Source organism: Hyperolius riggenbachi, chromosome 4 (assembly GCF_040937935.1).
Source record: "Hyperolius riggenbachi isolate aHypRig1 chromosome 4, aHypRig1.pri, whole genome shotgun sequence".
Lineage (NCBI taxonomy): Eukaryota > Metazoa > Chordata > Amphibia > Anura > Hyperoliidae > Hyperolius > Hyperolius riggenbachi.
In genome coordinates this window covers 366600242-366624954 of record NC_090649.1, presented here as the reverse complement: position 1 = coordinate 366624954, position 24713 = coordinate 366600242, and the positions used below count along the sequence as shown (strand labels likewise).

Below are 24713 nucleotides of genomic sequence, written 5' to 3'. Positions count from 1 at the left end.
CTTGATCTCATCTATATATATAAAATCGGATGTATGTGTGTGTGTGTGTGTGTGTGTGTGTGTGTGTGTGTGTGTGTGTGTGTGTGTGTGTGTGTGTGTGTGTGTGTGTGTGTGTGTATGTGTGTATGTATGTATGTATGTGTGTATGTATGTGCCGAGATCACGCGAAAACGCCTTGACCAATTTGAACAAAACTTGGTATACAGATCCCTTACTACCTGGGATGATATGTTCTGGGGGTCTCGCGGCCCCCCTGCACACGTGGGCGGAGCTACAAACAGCCAATCAGATTTCACCCATTTAAGTCAATGGAAAAAATGTAAAATGCTGCCATTATCACAGTAATCAAGCCAGATTCCCCACACTTGGCACAGTTGGTCACAATCCAGGAAAAGTGGGTAGAGCATAAAACAGCCAATCAAATTTCAGCCATTCATTTTAAATGGGAAAATGTAAACTGCAACCATTCTTAGACTGTTAATCGCAGGGTTCTCAAACTTGCCACAGTTGGTCACTGGGTGAATACGATTAAGATTCAAGAAAGTGGGTGGAGCCTACAACAGCCAATCACAATTCACCTATTGATTTTCAAGGGGAATATTTAAACTGCTGCCATTCTTACACTGTTAATGGCAGAGGCTTCAAACTTGCTACAGTCGGTTTTTGGGTGACTGGGGTCCAAATTCACAAAAGGAGCGGGGCCACAAACAGCCAATCAGATTTCCTTGGTGGATAAACTGCTTCCATTCACACATTTTTGATGCCAGGAACCTGAAAGCTCACAAACTTGGTCATTGAGTGACTGTGTGTCCAGGTTACAAAAAGTGGGCGGAGCCAAAAACAAATTTTACTAGGAAAATATAAACTGTGGCCATTCTTACACCGTTAATGGCAGGGTTCTCAAACTTTGCACAGTTGGTCACTGGGTGAATGAGATTAAGAATTTGGAAGGTAGGTGGAGCCTACAACAGCCAATAAAAATTCACCTTTCGATTTTCAAAAGGAATTTTTAAACTGCTACCATTCTTATACTGTTAATAGCAGATGCCTCAAACCTGGTACAGTTGGTCACTGGGTGATTAGGGTTCAAATTCAGAAAGGGGGCGGAGCCACAAACAGCCAATCAGATTTGTTTATTTTTCAATGGGAAAATACAAAGTATTGATACCAAGGACCCCAAAGCTGATAAACTTGATACTTGAGTGACTGTGTGTCAAGGTTAGAAAAAGTGTGCGGCGCCAACAACTTTTACATGGCAGGGATCCCAAACTTGACACAATTGGCCACTAGGTGACTGGGATTAGTATTCAGAAATGTGGGTGGAGCCTAAAATCATCCAATCAAAATTCACCTATTGATTTTCAAGGGGGAACATTTACATTGCTACCATTCTTACACTGTTAATGGCAGAGGTCTCAAACCTGATACAGTCAGTTATTGGGTGACTGGGGTCCAAATTCACTAAAGGGGGTGGAGCCACAAACAGCCAATCAGATTTTTTAGATTGATTTCAGCCATTCATATTCAGCGCTGCGTAATATGTTGGCGCTTTATAAATACAATAAATAAATAAATAAATAAATAAATTCTGTTATTGGCAGGGTTCTCAAACTTGACACAGTTGGCCACTGGGTGACTGGGACTAATATTCAGGAAAGTGGGTGGAGCCTACAACAGCCAATCAAAATTCACCTTTTGATTTTCAAAGGGGAATATTTACATTGCTCCCATTCATACACTCTTAATGGCAGACGCCTCAAATCTGGTACAGTCAGTCACAGGGAGACTGGGGTTTAAATTCTGAAAAGGGAGTGGGCCAAAACAGCCAATCAGATTTGTTTAATTTTAATGGTAAAATGCAATTTATTGATGCCAAAGACCCCACAGCTCATAAACTTGGTCATTGAGTGACTGTATGTCAAGTTTAGAAATAGTGGGCAGAGCCAAAAACAACTAACTTTTTACATGGGAAAATATAAATTGCAGCTATTATTACACTGTTAATGGCAGGGTTCTCAAACTTGACACAGTTGGTCACTGGGGGACTAGGATTAATATTCGGAAAAATAGGTGGAGCCTACAAAAGCCAATCAAAATTGACCTATTGGTTTAAAAGGCTGCTGCGCTCTCCGGACCTAAAAATAAAATTAGACTCCACATAGGGTAATAACGTTCAAAATATTCAAAAAGTTCCACTGGCAATGACACAATTTTTTAACTTCAGTAGAAACCGGTGCATAGACAGAACCTCTGTGCCTGTAATCTCACTTAGTGATCACTCAGTGCAAATCCCCAAGGAAATGTATGCCTAAAGGCTCACCAGATGCTGCCCACCTCCGCTTGCAGGTGGAGACAACGCTTAGATTAGATGTCAATCAATAGCCTAGAATCAGTGTTGTAAATCTTCTTTTAATCCAATCAAGTAATCTCAATAAAAAAATATAAAAAGATACATAGCGTAATCCTGTACAGTTTGCCTCTGGTCGCATATAAACATTGCACTTACGCGTCCCAGAGTTTTTTCAGCATGTAAGATCCTTGCCGCTGCCCATCCGCTGGGTCTACACAGTGAAAGGAGGACTTCCGCGGTGTTCCGCTCCTGGTCTCTCCCTCAGCCGCAGGGTCTCTCTCTCGTCCGCGCTTGTTGCTCCCGACCGGCCGGTCCGTTCGCTTCCTGGTACGCGTAACGACGTCAGACGTTAGCTCCGCCCTACGCGCGTTTCGTCCTCACGCCAGACTCATCAGGGGCTACGCCTCCTGACGTCTGACGCCATATTAACATAGTGTCTGCTGGCTGTTGATTGGTAGAAGAGCTCCATTTGCGCAGGATGGGCAGCGTTCACAAATTAAATAAAACTCGCAACATTCAGTGAATCTAAAATAACAGTAATTCATTCCATGCAAAATAGTTATATGTTGAAAATGTATCCCTGATTTTGAACCACTGAATCCCGCCATCTAGTGGTGTTAAAACTAACAGCTAAGCTATATGTATAAACTTCCTGAAAATATAAATGGACACCCTCCTGTGGCTAAGATAGGACATTACATGCCCAATAAACCTTTCTAATTGTGATTAACAATTTGGTGTACAAGTGTCTATCCCTCACCCCACTTATGGTGTTCATGCCGGGGCATTTAATTCGGCCTTATTTAATTTAATAAAGAGATTTTCTCTTGGTAAATCAAAGCTGATGTTAAAATAGAATAAACATGGTCGGAAATTTGTTTAAAATTAATTAATTAAAATTATAGACTAAACATATAATATCTGTATTACTAATGGGGCCTCCATCAGATTATCTAACCAGAGTCAGCCTGATTTGGTCACCTCAAATCCTCATTTACCCAAGTAGTTTATTAGACCCTAGTCATTGGATATATGACAGTTTAGGTCAAACTCTATGTTCAATCCGTCTGGAGTCATAGTTTTGAGATTAAAAATCCATTTTCCTTCTGCTTTAGAAATTTCCTTTGTTAGATTTGACCCTCTCCATTTCTTCATGTATTTTTCAAGGGCCATAAACTTCATCCCAGCCGGATCCTTATTATGATACATTCTGAAGTGGTTTGAGACACTGTGGCTAACCAAACCCTTCTTAATATTATTAACGTGTTCTCTAATACGTTTAAAAAGTTCTCTAGTGGTTCGCCCTATGTATTCTAACCCACATGGGCACCATAATATATAGACAACCCCTTTTGTCTTGCACGTAATGCATTGTTTTATCTTGAAGATTCTTCCCGTGTTCCTTGATAGAATCTGATTGTCACGTACTCCATTCGCTTCCCTACACCCCAGACATCCTCTACATGGAAAAAAACCAACTTGTCCCAATAGATTGCTTTCTGATGTTCTCATAGGCTCCACACAACTAGACACCAGAGTGGATTTTAATGTTGGGGCCTTTCTATAGATAAATTGTGGTTTGTCTGGTAGAACTTTCTTTAGTATTCCGTCTGCTTTAACGATGTTCCAGTTCTTTTTAATCAATCTCTCCAGATCTCTGTGTTGCTGATTGAAATCAAAGATGATGGAATATTCTTTATTAACTTTGTTCCTTCTGGAATTATCAGCCAGTAAATTTTGTCTGGATAGCTGTCCCACCTGTAGTCGTTCTGTTCGCAGTGTCTGCTCATCGTATCCCTTCTCAAGGAATCTGTTAAGAAGTGTTTCACTTTGTGTCAGATAATCTTCCATATGGTAACAATTACGTCTTATTCTTACGAACTGGCCCCTGGGAATATTCCTTAACCAGTTGTTATGGTGACAGCTCTCCATCGGGATATAGCCATTGCGATCTGTACTCTTAAAGTAGGTCTTAGTAGTAAGTATGTTCAGCTCCTTCCTGATCTGTAGATCCAGGAAATTCACTTGTTCCTTGCTGATAGTGAATGTTAGATTTATTTCTGGCCAGATTTGATTCAAATCACAGCAGAACTGATCCAGTGCCATTTCTGAACCTCTCCATACGAAAAAGAGGTCGTCTATGAACCTTGACCATGATACTATCTTCTCGTATTCTGCGAGTTCACGTACCTCTCTCTCCCACTCCCCCATGTATAAATTCGCCACACTAGGAGCGAATTTCGCGCCCATTGCGCATCCTGTCTGTTGTAGATAGTGTGATCCTTCATACCAGAAGTAATTATACTTAAGAGAAAAGTTCAATAGTGCTACTATGAAATCAACCTGGGCTGTTTTCAAAGATCCATCTGTATTGAGAGTCTCCCTAATAATTTTTAAACTTTTCTCGTGGGGGATGACTGTGTACAGCGAGGCCACATCCCCGGTGACTAAAAGGTCCCCCTCCTGCACTTCCAATCTCTCCAATCGCTGCAGCATGTGTTTGGTATCTTTAAGTAAGTTAGGCACTTCTGTTACTCTGGGTTGCAGAAACACATCTATATATTCCCCTATTCTCTGTGTGAGGGATCCCACCCCACTGACTATGGGTCGTCCTGGGGGGTTTTGCAAGTCCTTATGTATCTTAGGGATACAATAAATGACCGGAATCCTTGGAGTATTTGGTAAAAGATACTTAAACTCATCTGTCGTGATGATACCCTCCTTTTCACCTTTGAGTAGTATCTGTTTCAAGATCTCTTTATATTTCATAGTTGGATCTCCCCTTAGTTTCTTGTATGTTGAAGGGTCTTGTACAATCCGTGTCATCTCAGCGGAATATTGTTCCTTGCTCATAATGACTAATCCCCCCCCTTTGTCTGCTGGTTTCAATATGAGATTTTTATTATCAACCAAACTCTTGATCTGTTCCTTCATTTGTGCATGTCCCTGTATTCTCCTGCAATGCAGTTTGTCTAGATCATTAAGGATGGTCCTCTTGAAAGTGTCAACTGTGTTCTCTTTACTGGTGTCTTGCGGATTAAAAAGTGACCGATTCCTAAGCTGAGTATGTACATATTGGGTTGGGGGGTTAACTCTACTTGTGGGGCCTTCTTTTCCTAAAAAGTATTTTTTAATATTCAATTTCCTAGTATATCTTTGAATGTCTAGAAATGCTCCAAACTTATTAATTGGTTTAGGAGGGGCAAAGTTCAAACCCTTATCTAGTAGCCTAACTTGTGCATCTGTCAAAGGTATTCCACTGATATTAAATATTCCTGTTCCTTTACTACTAGTTAGCGTCTTCTTTTGTTTCCGAGTTCCTCCTCTACTGCCTCTTCTGTTGGTCTTTTGCTTCCTCTGGCCCAGCCCTCCTCCTCTTTTTCTTGTAGATAGTCCCACTCTTCCCATTGATCTATCCCTAAAAAATGGTCCCGCCCATCCCTCCCTCCAGTGTGGTCATTATAATGGGAGGGATCTCTATCATCATCTTCCAGGGGTTGATACCTGTTAGATCTGGGTGGGTTCCTATCCCTAAGTTGGTAATACTGGGTACCATATCTCTCCTGTTTCTGTGGATACTTGGGAGGTCTGGCTTGTTTCGGGCTTCTGGGGCGTCTTTGCCAGTTGGGGTTTTTTGGGAGAGTCCAAGGCCTCCCTTGAGGGATGGCCGTGTGGTCTATTACTTTATTTCTGGTATCTGGAATAGTTGGTTCCTGTCGGCTACCTGGATTTGGATCCCTTATTTCCGGCTCTTGTGCTCCTGGGTTTTTTGCTTTATCCTTATTCAGCTGTTGCTCTGCTACTTTTATCTGCCATCTGTAGGCTTGTTGAATTCTATAATCCCTACAGTCGCTGGAATATCTTTTTTGTTTAATGTCCATAATTTCCTTTTCATGATTTACCAGTACTTTAGTAAGGTCTTCCATTTTCTGTTGGTATTTGTCTTCACCCTTATGCATCTCCATTTTGAGTTTTAATTCATCAATCTCATTCTCCAGTCTGTCCAATCTATTTTTCTTTCTTTTGGCCAATTTTTTGAGTAATCCTACCCCACATTGGTTAAGGTAATCTCCTAGCTCCCTGTCACTTTCCACATTATTTTCCCCATCGTGAACGACCAAATCCCACCGGTAACGTTTGGGTACTATGCCTCCATCTACATAAGAGTTTAGGCTAGTGAAATCCCACCAGGTGGTTTGTTCTTTAAGCATGAGATTGTGCAATAGTTTAAACTGAGCATCAAGATCATCAGGATTATCATTCATAACATTTTCTTTAGAAAAAATAGATTTCAAATCAATATTACTCCTTGATCTAAGCATAAACGCATCCATTATTTGTTGAATCTCTAAACTAGGCAGCAATGAAAAATAGCTGGAGTACTATTAAAACAACAATGAATTTAAAACACTGCGCCACAGTTCACATAAAAAGAAAAAGTCAATTTGTTCACCAGTCCCCTGGGATCGCTGCAGAATATCCAGAATATGGTAAATGGTTTAAAAGGCTGCTGCGCTCTCCGGACCTAAAAATAAAATTAGACTCCACATAGGGTAATAACGTTCAAAATATTCAAAAAGTTCCACTGGCAATGACACAATTTTTTAACTTCAGTAGAAACCGGTGCATAGACAGAACCTCTGTGCCTGTAATCTCACTTAGTGATCACTCAGTGCAAATCCCCAAGGAAATGTATGCCTAAAGGCTCACCAGATGCTGCCCACCTCCGCTTGCAGGTGGAGACAACGCTTAGATTAGATGTCAATCAATAGCCTAGAATCAGTGTTGTAAATCTTCTTTTAATCCAATCAAGTAATCTCAATAAAAAAATATAAAAAGATACATAGCGTAATCCTGTACAGTTTGCCTCTGGTCGCATATAAACATTGCACTTACGCGTCCCAGAGTTTTTTCAGCATGTAAGATCCTTGCCGCTGCCCATCCGCTGGGTCTACACAGTGAAAGGAGGACTTCCGCGGTGTTCCGCTCCTGGTCTCTCCCTCAGCCGCAGGGTCTCTCTCTCGTCCGCGCTTGTTGCTCCCGACCGGCCGGTCCGTTCGCTTCCTGGTACGTGTAACGACGTCAGACGTTAGCTCCGCCCTACGCGCGTTTCGTCCTCACGCCAGACTCATCAGGGGCTACGCCTCCTGACGTCTGACGCCATATTAACATAGTGTCTGCTGGCTGTTGATTGGTAGAAGAGCTCCATTTGCGCAGGATGGGCAGCGTTCACAAATTAAATAAAACTCGCAACATTCAGTGAATCTAAAATAACAGTAATTCATTCCATGCAAAATAGTTATATGTTGAAAATGTGTCCCTGATGTTGAACCACTGAATCCCGCCATCTAGTGGTGTTAAAACTAACAGCTAAGCTATATGTATAAACTTCCTGAAAATATAAATGGACACCCTCCTGTGGCTAAGATAGGACATTACATGCCCAATAAACCTTTCTAATTGTGATTAACAATTTGGTGTACAAGTGTCTATCCCTCACCCCACTTATGGTGTTCATGCCGGGGCATTTAATTCGGCCTTATTTAATTTAATAAAGAGATTTTCTCTTGGTAAATCAAAGCTGATGTTAAAATAGAATAAACATGGTCGGAAATTTGTTTAAAATTAATTAATTAAAATTATAGACTAAACATATAATATCTGTATTACTAATGGGGCCTCCATCAGATTATCTAACCAGAGTCAGCCTGATTTGGTCACCTCAAATCCTCATTTACCCAAGTAGTTTATTAGACCCTAGTCATTGGATATATGACAGTTTAGGTCAAACTCTATGTTCAATCCGTCTGGAGTCATAGTTTTGAGATTAAAAATCCATTTTCCTTCTGCTTTAGAAATTTCCTTTGTTAGATTTGACCCTCTCCATTTCTTCATGTATTTTTCAAGGGCCATAAACTTCATCCCAGCCGGATCCTTATTATGATACATTCTGAAGTGGTTTGAGACACTGTGGCTAACCAAACCCTTCTTAATATTATTAACGTGTTCTCTAATACGTTTAAAAAGTTCTCTAGTGGTTCGCCCTATGTATTCTAACCCACATGGGCACCATAATATATAGACAACCCCTTTTGTCTTGCACGTAATGCATTGTTTTATCTTGAAGATTCTTCCCGTGTTCCTTGATAGAATCTGATTGTCACGTACTCCATTCGCTTCCCTACACCCCAGACATCCTCTACATGGAAAAAAACCAACTTGTCCCAATAGATTGCTTTCTGATGTTCTCATAGGCTCCACACAACTAGACACCAGAGTGGATTTTAATGTTGGGGCCTTTCTATAGATAAATTGTGGTTTGTCTGGTAGAACTTTCTTTAGTATTCCGTCTGCTTTAACGATGTTCCAGTTCTTTTTAATCAATCTCTCCAGATCTCTGTGTTGCTGATTGAAATCAAAGATGATGGAATATTCTTTATTAACTTTGTTCCTTCTGGAATTATCAGCCAGTAAATTTTGTCTGGATAGCTGTCCCACCTGTAGTCGTTCTGTTCGCAGTGTCTGCTCATCGTATCCCTTCTCAAGGAATCTGTTAAGAAGTGTTTCACTTTGTGTCAGATAATCTTCCATATGGTAACAATTACGTCTTATTCTTACGAACTGGCCCCTGGGAATATTCCTTAACCAGTTGTTATGGTGACAGCTCTCCATCGGGATATAGCCATTGCGATCTGTACTCTTAAAGTAGATCTTAGTAGTAAGTATGTTCAGCTCCTTCCTGATCTGTAGATCCAGGAAATTCACTTGTTCCTTGCTGATAGTGAATGTTAGATTTATTTCTGGCCAGATTTGATTCAAATCACAGCAGAACTGATCCAGTGCCATTTCTGAACCTCTCCATACGAAAAAGAGGTCGTCTATGAACCTTGACCATGATACTATCTTCTCATATTCTGCGAGTTCACGTACCTCTCTCTCCCACTCCCCCATGTATAAATTCGCCACACTAGGAGCGAATTTCGCGCCCATTGCGCATCCTGTCTGTTGTAGATAGTGTGATCCTTCATACCAGAAGTAATTATACTTAAGAGAAAAGTTCAATAGTGCTACTATGAAATCAACCTGGGCTGTTTTCAAAGATCCATCTGTATTGAGAGTCTCCCTAATAATTTTTAAACTTTTCTCGTGGGGGATGACTGTGTACAGCGAGGCCACATCCCCGGTGACTAAAAGGTCCCCCTCCTGCACTTCCAATCTCTCCAATCGCTGCAGCATGTGTTTGGTATCTTTAAGTAAGTTAGGCACTTCTGTTACTCTGGGTTGCAGAAACACATCTGTATATTCCCCTATTCTCTGTGTGAGGGATCCCACCCCACTGACTATGGGTCGTCCTGGGGGGTTTTGCAAGTCCTTATGTATCTTAGGGATACAATAAATGACCGGAATCCTTGGAGTATTTGGTAAAAGATACTTAAACTCATCTGTCGTGATGATACCCTCCTTTTCACCTTTGAGTAGTATCTGTTTCAAGATCTCTTTATATTTCATAGTTGGATCTCCCCTTAGTTTCTTGTATGTTGAAGGGTCTTGTACAATCCGTGTCATCTCAGCGGAATATTGTTCCTTGCTCATAATGACTAATCCCCCCCCTTTGTCTGCTGGTTTCAATATGAGATTTTTATTATCAACCAAACTCTTGATCTGTTCCTTCATTTGTGCATGTCCCTGTATTCTCCTGCAATGCAGTTTGTCTAGATCATTAAGGATGGTCCTCTTGAAAGTGTCAACTGTGTTCTCTTTACTGGTGTCTTGCGGATTAAAAAGTGACCGATTCCTAAGCTGAGTATGTACATATTGGGTTGGGGGGTTAACTCTACTTGTGGGGCCTTCTTTTCCTAAAAAGTATTTTTTAATATTCAATTTCCTAGTATATCTTTGAATGTCTAGAAATGCTCCAAACTTATTAATTGGTTTAGGAGGGGCAAAGTTCAAACCCTTATCTAGTAGCCTAACTTGTGCATCTGTCAAAGGTATTCCACTGATATTAAATATTCCTGTTCCTTTACTACTAGTTAGCGTCTTCTTTTGTTTCCGAGTTCCTCCTCTACTGCCTCTTCTGTTGGTCTTTTGCTTCCTCTGGCCCATTTTTTAGGGATAGATCAATGGGAAGAGTGGGACTATCTACAAGAAAAAGAGGAGGAGGGCTGGGCCAGAGGAAGCAAAAGACCAACAAAAAGAAGGCCCCACAAGTAGAGTTAACCCCCCAACCCAATATGTACATACTCAGCTTAGGAATCGGTCACTTTTTAATCCGCAAGACACCAGTAAAGAGAACACAGTTGACACTTTCAAGAGGACCATCCTTAATGATCTAGACAAACTGCATTGCAGGAGAATACAGGGACATGCACAAATGAAGGAACAGATCAAGAGTTTGGTTGATAATAAAAATCTCATATTGAAACCAGCAGACAAAGGGGGGGGATTAGTCATTATGAGCAAGGAACAATATTCCGCTGAGATGACACGGATTGTACAAGACCCTTCAACATACAAGAAACTAAGGGGAGATCCAACTATGAAATATAAAGAGATCTTGAAACAGATACTACTCAAAGGTGAAAAGGAGGGTATCATCACGACAGATGAGTTTAAGTATCTTTTACCAAATACTCCAAGGATTCCGGTCATTTATTGTATCCCTAAGATACATAAGGACTTGCAAAACCCCCCAGGACGACCCATAGTCAGTGGGGTGGGATCCCTCACACAGAGAATAGGGGAATATATAGATGTGTTTCTGCAACCCAGAGTAACAGAAGTGCCTAACTTACTTAAAGATACCAAACACATGCTGCAGCGATTGGAGAGATTGGAAGTGCAGGAGGGGGACCTTTTAGTCACCGGGGATGTGGCCTCGCTGTACACAGTCATCCCCCACGAGAAAAGTTTAAAAATTATTAGGGAGACTCTCAATACAGATGGATCTTTGAAAACAGCCCAGGTTGATTTCATAGTAGCACTATTGAACTTTTCTCTTAAGTATAATTACTTCTGGTATGAAGGATCACACTATCTACAACAGACAGGATGCGCAATGGGCGCGAAATTCGCTCCTAGTGTGGCGAATTTATACATGGGGGAGTGGGAGAGAGAGGTACGTGAACTCGCAGAATACGAGAAGATAGTATCATGGTCAAGGTTCATAGACGACCTCTTTTTCGTATGGAGAGGTTCAGAAATGGCACTGGATCAGTTCTGCTGTGATTTGAATCAAATCTGGCCAGAAATAAATCTAACATTCACTATCAGCAAGGAACAAGTGAATTTCCTGGATCTACAGATCAGGAAGGAGCTGAACATACTTACTACTAAGACCTACTTTAAGAGTACAGATCGCAATGGCTATATCCCGATGGAGAGCTGTCAACATAACAACTGGTTAAGGAATATTCCCAGGGGCCAGTTCGTAAGAATAAGACGTAATTGTTACCATATGGAAGATTATCTGACACAAAGTGAAACACTTCTTAACAGATTCCTTGAGAAGGGATACGATGAGCAGACACTGCGAACAGAACGACTACAGGTGGGACAGCTATCCAGACAAAATTTACTGGCTGATAATTCCAGAAGGAACAAAGTTAATAAAGAATATTCCATCATCTTTGATTTCAATCAGCAACACAGAGATCTGGAGAGATTGATTAAAAAGAACTGGAACATCGTTAAAGCAGACGGAATACTAAAGAAAGTTCTACCAGACAAACCACAATTTATCTATAGAAAGGCCCCAACATTAAAATCCACTCTGGTGTCTAGTTGTGTGGAGCCTATGAGAACATCAGAAAGCAATCTATTGGGACAAGTTGGTTTTTTTCCATGTAGAGGATGTCTGGGGTGTAGGGAAGCGAATGGAGTACGTGACAATCAGATTCTATCAAGGAACACGGGAAGAATCTTCAAGATAAAACAATGCATTACGTGCAAGACAAAAGGGGTTGTCTATATATTATGGTGCCCATGTGGGTTAGAATACATAGGGCGAACCACTAGAGAACTTTTTAAACGTATTAGAGAACACGTTAATAATATTAAGAAGGGTTTGGTTAGCCACAGTGTCTCAAACCACTTCAGAATGTATCATAATAAGGATCCGGCTGGGATGAAGTTTATGGCCCTTGAAAAATACATGAAGAAATGGAGAGGGTCAAATCTAACAAAGGAAATTTCTAAAGCAGAAGGAAAATGGATTTTTAATCTCAAAACTATGACTCCAGACGGATTGAACATAGAGTTTGACCTAAACTGTCATATATCCAATGACTAGGGTCTAATAAACTACTTGGGTAAATGAGGATTTGAGGTGACCAAATCAGGCTGACTCTGGTTAGATAATCTGATGGAGGCCCCATTAGTAATACAGATATTATATGTTTAGTCTATAATTTTAATTAATTAATTTTAAACAAATTTCCGACCATGTTTATTCTATTTTAACATCAGCTTTGATTTACCAAGAGAAAATCTCTTTATTAAATTAAATAAGGCCGAATTAAATGCCCCGGCATGAACACCATAAGTGGGGTGAGGGATAGACACTTGTACACCAAATTGTTAATCACAATTAGAAAGGTTTATTGGGCATGTAATGTCCTATCTTAGCCACAGGAGGGTGTCCATTTATATTTTCAGGAAGTTTATACATATAGCTTAGCTGTTAGTTTTAACACCACTAGATGGCGGGATTCAGTGGTTCAACATCAGGGATACATTTTCAACATATAACTATTTTGCATGGAATGAATTACTGTTATTTTAGATTCACTGAATGTTGCGAGTTTTATTTAATTTGTGAACGCTGCCCATCCTGCGCAAATGGAGCTCTTCTACCAATCAACAGCCAGCAGACACTATGTTAATATGGCGTCAGACGTCAGGAGGCGTAGCCCCTGATGAGTCTGGCGTGAGGACGAAACGCGCGTAGGGCGGAGCTAACGTCTGACGTCGTTACGCGTACCAGGAAGCGAACGGACCGGCCGGTCGGGAGCAACAAGCGCGGACGAGAGAGAGACCCTGCGGCTGAGGGAGAGACCAGGAGCGGAACACCGCGGAAGTCCTCCTTTCACTGTGTAGACCCAGCGGATGGGCAGCGGCAAGGATCTTACATGCTGAAAAAACTCTGGGACGCGTAAGTGCAATGTTTATATGCGACCAGAGGCAAACTGTACAGGATTACGCTATGTATCTTTTTATATTTTTTTATTGAGATTACTTGATTGGATTAAAAGAAGATTTACAACACTGATTCTAGGCTATTGATTGACATCTAATCTAAGCGTTGTCTCCACCTGCAAGCGGAGGTGGGCAGCATCTGGTGAGCCTTTAGGCATACATTTCCTTGGGGATTTGCACTGAGTGATCACTAAGTGAGATTACAGGCACAGAGGTTCTGTCTATGCACCGGTTTCTACTGAAGTTAAAAAATTGTGTCATTGCCAGTGGAACTTTTTGAATATTTTGAACGTTATTACCCTATGTGGAGTCTAATTTTATTTTTAGGTCCGGAGAGCGCAGCAGCCTTTTAAACCATTTACCATATTCTGGATATTCTGCAGCGATCCCAGGGGACTGGTGAACAAATTGACTTTTTCTTTTTATGTGAACTGTGGCGCAGTGTTTTAAATTCAAAATTGACCTATTGATTTTCAAGGGGAATATTGAAACTGCTGTCATTCTTACACTGTTAATGGCAGAGGCCTCAAACCTGCTACAGTCTGTCAACAAGTGACTGTGGGGTAAAAGCTCACAAACAGCCAATCAGATTTGCTTTTTTTTTATAAACTGCTTTCATTCACACAACTTTGATGCCAGGAACCCAAATGCTCACAAAATTGGTCATTGAGTAGTGACTGTGTATCAAGGTTACAAAAAGTGGGTGGAGTCAAAACCAGATTTTTCTGGGAAATTTTAAACTGCAGCCCTTCTTCACTGTTAATGGCAGGGTTCTCAAACTTTGCACAGTTGGTTACTGGGTGACTGGGATTAATATTCAGAAAAGTGGGTGGAGCCTAAAAAGCCAATCAAAATCACATGTTGATTTTCAAGGGGAATATTAAAATTGCTACCATTCTTGCACTGTTAATGGCACAAGCCACAAACCTGGTACAGTTAGTCATTGGGGTTCAAATTCTGAAAAGGGGACAGAGCCACAAACAGTTTCATTTCTTGGGAAAATACAAATTATTGATGCCAAGGACCCCAAAGCTCACAAACTTGGTCATTGAGTGACTGTATGTCCAGGTTACAAAAAGTAGGCGGAGCAAAAACAAAATTTCACTGGGAAAATGTAGACTTACACTGTTAATGGCAGGGTTCCCAAACTTTGCCCAGATGGTCATTGGATGACTGAGATTAATATTCAGGGAAGTGGGTGGAGCCTATAATAGCCAATCAAAATTCAACTGTTGATTTTCAAGGGGAATATTTAAATTGCTGCCATTTTTATACTGGTAATAGCAGATGCCTCAAACCTGCTACAGTTGGTCATTGGGTGACTGGGGTTCAAATGCTGGAGAGGGGCAGAGCCACAAACAGCCAATCTGATTTGTTTAATTTCTATGGGAATATACAAATTATTGATGCTAAAGACACCAAAGCTCACAAACTTGGTCATTGAGTGTTTGTGCGTTAGGGTTAGAAGAAGTGGGCGGAACCAATACAAGACAAATACATACCCGGGCAATGCCGGGTCATCAGTGGGTGGAGACAAATACAAATTTCACTGGGACAATGTAAACTGCAGCCATTCTTACACTGTTAATGGGAGGGTTCTTAAACTTTGCACAGTTGGTCACTCAGTGAATGGGATTAATATTCAGAAAAGTGGGTAATGGCACAGGCCTCAAACAGTTGGTCATTGGGTGACTGGGGTTCAAATTCAGAAAAGGGGGTGGAGCCACAAACAACCCATCAGATTTTTTCATTTCAAAGCAAATTATTGATACCAAAGACTACAAAGCTCACAAACTTGGTCATTGAGTAATTGTGTGTAAGGGTTAGAAAAAGTGGGTGGAGCCGACACCAGCCAAATACATACCCGGGCAACGCCGGGTAATCAGCTAGTTGTTAATATTTTCTTTAAATTCCCAAGATCTCAATCTGATCAAACATCTGTGAGATGTGATGGAAAAGTCCAATACACAAAGAATAGGGATGAGCGAAATAGCGCTAGCAGTTTTGCAAACATTTTCGCAAACATCCAATTGGATGGAGAGATTCTCGTAAATCTTTTTTGCTAAATGGACAATCTAAAACAATACATAATTACAATGCTATTGTCAAATTGTATATATAATCGTAAAAGTACATGTCTTTGATCATAAATTTGATCAACAACGTATATACACAATGAAAATAGGATTGTATTTACATATATTTATTTTGTGGTATTGGGTGTGCAAATACAATCAGAACAGATTTTATGATGAATGTGCCAGATAGCACTAAGAGTTTTATTTAATGGCAAATCAGGCCTTTTTCACTTAGCAAAGGAATTAGGCACGAAAAAATGCTATGTAGCTGGTTAATGGTGCCTAGGTGGTGGTCCACTGGGAAAATATTAAGCCAATCACTTCATTCCAGCATACATAGCCTGCCCCAAAAGCTAATCACCATAGATCCTACCACTAAAATCAATCTGAATATCATGATGACTTTGACAAGGTATCACTTGCATAACAATAGTGACTATAGTGGGGGCCTGGGCTTATCAAGTTAAGTACCTGTAAGGTATACATCAAAATCTCATCTTCTCGCCTAATGTGGCCACAAGGTGAACCTTACCTACCGATCTCATAAAAATCTCACTGAGCGCGATTGGGTCATATTTTCTTCAAAACTACAATTGTCAAGGTTGCGTGCCCTTCCCTTCCATGTTCGACAGGTTAGAGGAGTTTTGATGGCACAAGCAGGACCTGCACATTATTATGCAGTTTACCTTGAACTTTTACTCCAGGCAATCATAGATAAGAATTTGATAATGATTTATTGCATCAATAACTTGGCATACGTATACATAAGGTGTATCAATCAGTTCTTTCTGATTTAGACATTTTTACCATCCAAGTCACACTGTCACCAGCTGTCCCCTAACCAAAAGCAACTCAACCAACACCTCCTGACCCCCCCCCCCCCCCCCCCCCAAACACACACACACACACACTCTCAACACACACATTTCTTCCTTAGCAAACATGCAGTGCTAATGTGAACCTGAAGCTAAATAAAAAAAATACCCTAGTAGATCAATCTGGTGCCCACTGTTCTAGGGCTAGGACCCTCTAAACATATTCAGACCCCGCCACTGATGCCCTGGTCCCACGTCTTCCTTGTGGCTGCACTCTTTTCTGTGTACTGGGTCTGCACATGCACAGTAGCACAAAGTGGTTAGTGCATGGCTTTTTCCCCTGTGCACAAGTGGCTTTGTGTTACTGAGTGTAATGCTGGGGGGTCATACTTTCTGACCACCCAGCACAACAAGGCTAAGAGCTGGATAATGGAAGAGGCTACACAGGCTGCCCAGAGCAACTGCAGCTCTGGGCTTCTGATAAGACGCAATAGCTATAGCAAACACTCAGACAGATACAGGAGAGACTGGATTGAGGTAGCCAATAGCAACCGCAGCAATGGCTACCTCGCAAGGACAGGACTAGGAGGACAGAGGCTGACAGAATGAATGCTTGCTGATCTAGTCACTGCCTCAGTGACAGCAAGCATTTACAAAGACAAGAGTGAGGTAACTAATGGCAACCGCAGCAATGGCCCCCTCGCAAGGACAGGACTATGCTAGCTAAGCACGGGTGATCATGCTAAGCCCAACCTACCGAAACGTGCTAAAAACTGACTAGCTAAACACAGGATATCAACAGTTTGAGTACGTATATATATCAGCGGCACTGATATATCACCGTAACACGAATACAAGGAAAATAACAAACGCTGACTAGAATATGTATATATGGGTGATGAACCAATATATAACATAAGCAAGGACTAGCTAGATCTGGACTGAAGCAATACAGCGAACTAACTAGGCAATACAAACAATACAAATTCTCTGCACTAGAAGGAGTACGTATATATGTCCCCGTGGGAAATATATAATCGTAGCTCCACAAGGTAACTGAACTAGAAAGTAACAAGACAAGGAATATATTTCACAGTATAAAAAGACCCAGTAACAGCTTAGACAGAGCTGAAACTATGACGGGCCAGGTCTAAAAGGGGAGGCAGACTTTTATGCTGGTATCAGCCAATGGATGCAAGCATGCAAATCTCCACACGGCTGAATGGTAATCATTCAATCCTGAGCTGGCTTGGTTACCATTTGCTAGCTGAAAGGCTATATGTCCCAATGCATGCAGTCCTATGCAACAACATGGATGCAGGAAATCCAGGGCTATCTGTCTGCAGTTCAGCTGTAGTAAGCTATTGGTGGAATGATGACAGCATCCTGAGCTGCCCAGAACTGCAGAGCAATTGCAAATGACAATGTGACTCATTGCGAATGCACAACCGAATGCAGGCTGACAAGCCAGAACTGTCCGTTTGCGGCTCCACCACAATGGACAGTACACGCCACAGGAGGAATCCTTACACTAAGCATGTATACATGTGCAAAAACTAGGCACCCCATAACAGTAATGTTGTACTGGTGATCGCCGGACAATGGCCTCAATTCACTTAGATCATGCTGGAGATAATAAGGCAAGAGAAAACTTACCTCCAGTCCACATATCAATCTTGCCTTAGTAAGGTGTAGAGGTAAGTTTTCACAGTGAGAGAATTATCTTATCTTCAGTCCTTAAAGGACTTCCGAGGCCAAAATCCGGCCCCCAAATGTAAAAAAAGTTATCTACCTGTATGACTTTCTAAGGCACGGAGGACGCCGTCCGCGCCCTCCGTGCCGTTCCGCCGGGTCCCCGCCTCTCAATACGACCCCGAATGGCTCCCGACCCCACGGCCAGGGTCGGGCTCTGCTGCCTGTATAAAGATGGCCGCCGACCCTGGCCGCGGCTGCGCACTCCGCATGGCCGCTACTGCGGCTGCGCAGCACTAGGGCCAACCCCCCGATCCATGCTACAGGAAACAGCCTGTTGCGTGGATCGGGGGGTTGGCCCTAGTGCTGCGCAGCCGCAGTAGCGGCCATGCGGAGTGCGCAGCCGCGGCCAGGGTCGGCGGCCATCTTTATACAGGCAGCAGAGCCCGACCCTGGCCGTGGGGTCGGGAGCCATTCGGGGTCGTATTGAGAGGCGGGGACCCGGCGGAACGGCACGGAGGGCGCGGACGGCGTCCTCCGTGCCTTAGAAAGTCATACAGGTAGATAACTTTTATTACATTTGGGGGCCGGATTTTGGCCTCGCAAGTCCTTTAAGTTACCTCCTCTGTAGTTATTTTCATGTGCAGTTTATTAACAGCCTGTCTAACTTTATAATTATGGAGTTATTTTAAGAATTGAAGAGTTAACTTTAGAGATCTCACCTTAACTTAACCACAGAAGAGTTAACTTTAGGTTTGCCTGAGGTAAAATGTTTCCTGAATACTACATGCCTTATCACCATGGTGATAACTCTAGACAAATTATTAAAGACAGGAGATAAGCTTTGTGAATTGAAGCCATTGAATTACATCTCCCTTCTAGTTGCAACAACTCAGAAGATAAATAATATTTTATGCCGCCGGGGATTTGAGTGGCAGCAGGGTGAGCCGTCAATCAACTCACCAGTGGCATACATATACATACGCAGCAGGACACCCTCATGATGCCTATACTTAATGCAATACAAATACAATCAGCTGACAAAATCCTACCAAGTCCTTTTTTACTTTGATACATGGAAAGTCAAGTAAATCTACAAACATTCCTTCATATTCCAAGCTAACCATAGTACTTCAGATTAGACAGAATTCAGCTGATGAAGGTAGACCCTTGTAAAGAGAAACCGTAACCAAGGATTCAACTTCATCCCAATCAGTAGCTTCTACCCCCTTTCCCATGAGAAATCTTTCCCTTAACTCAAACGGATCATCAGGGAGCTCTGTATGGCTGATATTGTGGAGAAACCCCTCCCACAGTGTGATGTCAGGACCATGGTTCTGACATGACACTGTGGGAGCCTTGTTGCATTGTGGGAAATAATAGCTGTTTCCAACTGCCAAAAAAAGCAAGCAGCAGCTACTTCCACTGACATCACCTGCCAGCAGTAAAAATGTCACCATATGATAAATGTCAGAATGTAACTCAGGGAGAGGAAAGATTTTACAATGGGCAAGCACTGACTAAAACATTTATGCATAATTATTGTAAAAATTATTGTTCATTAAGTTATTTTCACTGGAGTTCCTCTTTAAGTTCAGTTGTTGCAGCTTACTTATCCTGTCAAATATAGGCCATTAATGAAAACCACTTTCAAGTCTGTCATGTGATATTCATGTGTCCACAGTGAAAACAGCAAAACACAGTCACAAAGATAGCTAGTTAACAGCTAAAGGGATCATCTCTGCATGAAGACAAACGTGAAATATGGTCTTCGTAATGCTGCTATTCATGTTCCTACAATGTAACACATGAAGCTTGGGGATGTCTAGACTTCCTCATTATTAAAAGCCATATACCTCTGGGAAGACTGGAGGCAATTTTTACTTCTCTTAGCAAAGCTGATTTGAATAATTTAGCCTGAGAAATACATGGAGCAACAATCTTCTAGATATAAGGAAAGTCTTTATATGTAGGGCTGTGAGTGTGATAACAAAATTTGAAAGAAAGAAAAATCAATTCAATTTCCATTTGCAGTTTTAAATATCAGAACAACATAGAATAGAACAAGATTCCTAAATACTAACTTGTATTTACACGTCGCCGTACTCTTCCCTGCTGCAGCTCATCGCAGTGGCCATTAGTCACTATGAGACAGGCCACAGTACCTGCGTGGCAACACAATGTGATGGAAGTGGTCCATCTGATGCAGAAGCTGCAGCACGTTGGTGAGCTGTGCAAACAGTACCGAGTGCGCAGGGTGGGAGTCAGTAGCTACACAAACAACCTTTTTAGATTGTCGCAGTAGCGATGAGGCGCAAATTGATGTGCTTCCTGTCTAACAGGTAGCACGTCAGTGACAGGGGGCGGGGTTACACAAATCTCCCTATTGTCGCCGTCTGCCACAGGAAACAAAATACAGGCAATAGTGTGGTGCAATGTGATTCGGTAAGGCTCTTATGCCACATGCCAGACACAGCAGTTATTTGTGTACTAGGCACTGTACATAACCATGTCTATCATCATGTCACATGTCACCTCGGGTATCCTTTAAGAGAGAGATCAGTAGCCCTCTGTGTTCCTCTCTTACTTCAGAAGAATATTAATCTTGAATGGTCCAGCACTATCGTTTTCATCCAGATCAACTCAACTACAACTAACATACAACCAAACTTAAAGCAAACCTGAAGTCAAAATAAACTCGTGAGATAATGAATTGTATGTGTTGTGTGGATAATAAATAGAACATTAGTAGCAAAGAAAAGACACTCATATTTTTATTTTAGTTATATAGCTTCATTTATAACATTGCATCAGACTATCAAAGTTGCAGTTTAGAATCCACACACTGTATTTTAAGCTGTAAAACAAGGCAGAAGTAATGACCCTTTGAACTTTCCTGCAGTAAAACCTTATCTCAAGCTGTCTCTCACTGTTTATTGGCTGTTTAAGCTCTTCAGAAAACAGGACTGCGTTCAACCAGCTAACTCAGAGTAGCTCTTTTGCATAGATAACAATAGATAAGAATAGATAACAACTGAAGTTTGTTTAACTCTTCCTGTACTGGAAAACAACATGAGATTCTTTTCTTGGCCACTTATGTTCTATTAATTATCTGTACTACCCATACAATTCATTATCTCATACGTTTATTTTCGCTTCAGATTTGTTTTTACTGTACTCACTGTTAGAAGTAGAGTTGTTACTAGTTGCAGCAGATGATGTTCATTTGCAATGTATACGTACTGTAAATAACAGTATAGTATTTTACCTATAACAGTCTTGAATATAGGCTGACTGTCTTTTTGTTAATCAGTTTAAAGTAATAATAAACAACCAATGCATTATTATTTGTGGTGGGTTGGAATGAGGTGATCTAGGGGCTATACCAGGGTTAAAAAAAAGAGTATTATCTTACCATCTGTATGGACAGCAGACACATAAGTCCAGTTATACTTTTTCACAATGTCCAGCATAGCCCTGGCCTGGAGAATATCAGAAGGAACGACCCTCAGAAAATATTTGTATAGTGTTTTATCACTAAGGTCGATGCTTGTTGCAGAGTAAGCAATTTGTGGAATATCAAAGAGCTGAAGTAGGTTCTGGACCTGAATGGCCACTGAACTAGACCCCGGCCCAATGACACCAGCAATGGGCTTCTTTAACCTGCCCTGGGGGGTTGGAGTGGCATCCAAACACTTAGTTATTCCATCTTTGTCATCTCTCATTGAAATGAGAGAATCTCTTATGAATTCAATACTCTGCTCCAGGGCAACAGACGAATGCCAGCACGAGTCTCTGATTTCTGTGCCCAGGGTGATGTTAGGTAGCAAGGTCTGATTCATATTGATCCGATCCAAAGTATAAAACATAGCCTCCACTCTCTGGATCCCGTACTGCTCTCTGATTTCTCCACATTTTCTTTCTGGCACATTTTCAGCTGGTGGCTGGTGATGCACAGAAAACAGGGCTCCTATGATAATATCCCCATCCATCCGAGCCACTGATCGTGGGGAAGAAGCTGCAACAAACAAAGTCCATCTTCTGCAAGGGACACCCAATATCACCAAACCCACCAAGAAATCCACAAATTTACACAAGGGCGCCATTGGGATCCACCAAAAGCAACTGAGTTTCTGAAACAGTGGCAGTACTAATGGTGATCTCCTCAGTTATAGTCCAGAGTCTCCAGGTTCCGCCCCTGCAGCCTTAAAATGAGTAGTTCGAGCGTATTGCAACGCACACTAAAGACTGTTTCCTATAAGTAAAGAAGGTTAAATGGTTGTTAGTTATCTTTAACTTACCCTGAGCTGATGTTCTTTACATGTTATTAATACATTGCTTATTGGATATATATGTATAAACACAGTCCTGATGTGTAAGGATCCCATTTGCACATGGCTGGTGGGTGGTAAATCGTATCTTATTGCATGTCAGCTTTAGTTTCCATCAGGAGAGGCTGTCATGTCTCTGCTCTAGGGGAATATGAGGGTAGAGAATAGCCCTGCATCACCCTACCCAATTTATGATAAAAAATGCAACTTGTTTATCTTGTCCTTTTGGCAAGGTCGGACATAGTGCATGCCGAACAGCTAATAAATAAATAGCTTCTGTCATAAAAAGAAACTTTCATTAAGTTAAATACACTTAGATTTAGAACTCCTTCCGATATACCACATGAATGCTGCAGCTTTTTTTTTTCAAATTGCCATAAGTAAATTAATGTATTCTAATACAGATATTATTAAATGACTGCAGCTGGAGCTGAGGTCATACAACATTTTGACATTTTAAAATACAAGCAAAATGCTCTACTGGTTACTAAAGCAACCAGGCTATAAGTGTATAAGGTAATAAACTGCACCCGTACCTTGTTAGGTATTAGCTGAAATGCTCTTGTACGTCTGGTAACTCAACATATAATGGTAGTCAATAGCAGAATAAGAAAAAATTAGGCGCGTGGTATAAGCTGTGCAATAATTGCACTTGGATTCTAAGATTCCTGCTGGTTTCAGCACCACGGACAGCAATTCTTTCCCCAGCACACACATCACACTGTCTTTATGTAGTTGTAACATGCCTCGGCAGCGCAGGAGGATAGTGATCTCCCTCTGTCCATAGCTGCAGATGCTGAGAGTGATTTGCATAACACTTGTTTCTTTATCTTGATCTGTCTATAACTCTCTCCCCCAGCCACCAATCACCCACACAGATTTAGCAACCCACACACAAGCAATTCCAACCATCAGTTCCTTCTGCTGCTGTGGGCGCAATGCTTTGCCCACTCCACACAGGACTAATGCCATTGAATAGCAAATGGCACATTAAATCAATAAACAATATTGATAACATGCACGTTTCCAAAATGTACAAACATGTATTTTGTAAAACAACCACTGTGAGTGTGCTTATAATTCAGGTAATGTGAGCTTCTTGTACATATATGGCATGATGCATTTTAGAGATACCATTGTCTTACATAAAGGATTAAAGTTAAGACTTACCTGGATGAGAGACACACAGGATACTCCTTCCCCTGATCAAATCGTTCCTGTATGAATAGAGAAGCTACTGCACTGACACAATAAGATGCAGATATAGTATTTTAGTCTGTACTCTAGTGCCCTCTTTCTTCAACACCATTTCACCACAAGGAAAGCAAAGTTGTATTATGTATCAGATGTTATGTCACTGTACAGTACTTTATTTCTGTTATTTGTATTTTATGCTGGAGGGTGGTGGGACTGGGGAGGGGAGCACTTTGTTTCTGTTATTTGTAGTTCTTGAGGGAGAGTGAGGGTGGTGGGGAGGGGAATAGTTTATCTCTGTTGTTTGTATTTCATGTTGGAAGGAGAGAGAGGATGGGGAGGGGATCACTTCATCCCTAAATTTGTATTTCATGCTGGAAGGTGAGATTGGTGGGGTGGGGATCAGTGCATTGCTGTTACATGTAGTTCCTAGGGAAGGAGAGGAAGGAGGGGAGATGCCTAATATCGATAGTAAAATTTCAGTAATTTTTACTGATGTTTTACTAACACCTAACCTAATCCTGTTCTCACACGAGTCATCTCTCTACACATGCCTGACCCTAATTCAGAAGAATCAATGTATCAATTGATTTGGCCAAGTAAGTTTGCACAAGGAATTTGACTTGGCAGTTGCTAAACAGACACAAACAAAACAATACAAGAACCGATCCCCTTTCCACAAAATGTGTTGATATTTATGCCTAACCCTTTTCCTTTCCTCACATGAGCTGTCTCTCTAAGGATGCCTAGCCCTAACCACCTCCAACCGCAAAATTCGACAATATTTACGCCTCACCCTAACCTTTTCTCACACAAGGCCCCCTACGATGCCTAACCCTAACTGACCCCCACTGCAACTTCCTACAAAGTCTGCACAGCTTTCGCTGCTAAATTTATCTCAAGCCAGCCACCTAATCTCCATATTTATCAGGAGCCGATGGCACCTAAATTACAGCTGGCATAGTTCCAATAAACATTGCAGTCTATGGGGCGCCCATTTTTCTGCAGCATCACTAGTGCCCAAATTACCTGCTTCGGAGGCAGAAAGGTAGGAGAG

At 41.4% G+C, this 24713-nt stretch overlaps 1 protein-coding gene across 2 annotated transcripts in view; it reads right to left on the bottom strand.

Annotated features, from left to right (window-relative positions):
• Nucleotides 1-23659, bottom strand: part of GRM1 (glutamate metabotropic receptor 1) — a 616944-nt gene extending 593285 nt beyond the window's left edge. For both annotated transcript variants that reach the window (XM_068231980.1, XM_068231982.1), the window contains exons 1-2: nt 23633-23659; nt 21547-22386 (exon numbers count right to left, since the gene is read on the bottom strand). In XM_068231980.1, coding sequence (XP_068088081.1) covers nt 21547-22237 — 691 coding nt within the window. In that variant the 5' untranslated portion in view covers nt 22238-22386; nt 23633-23659. The remainder of the gene's footprint in view (nt 1-21546; nt 22387-23632) is intronic.
• Nucleotides 23660-24713: the final 1054 nt, after the last annotated feature.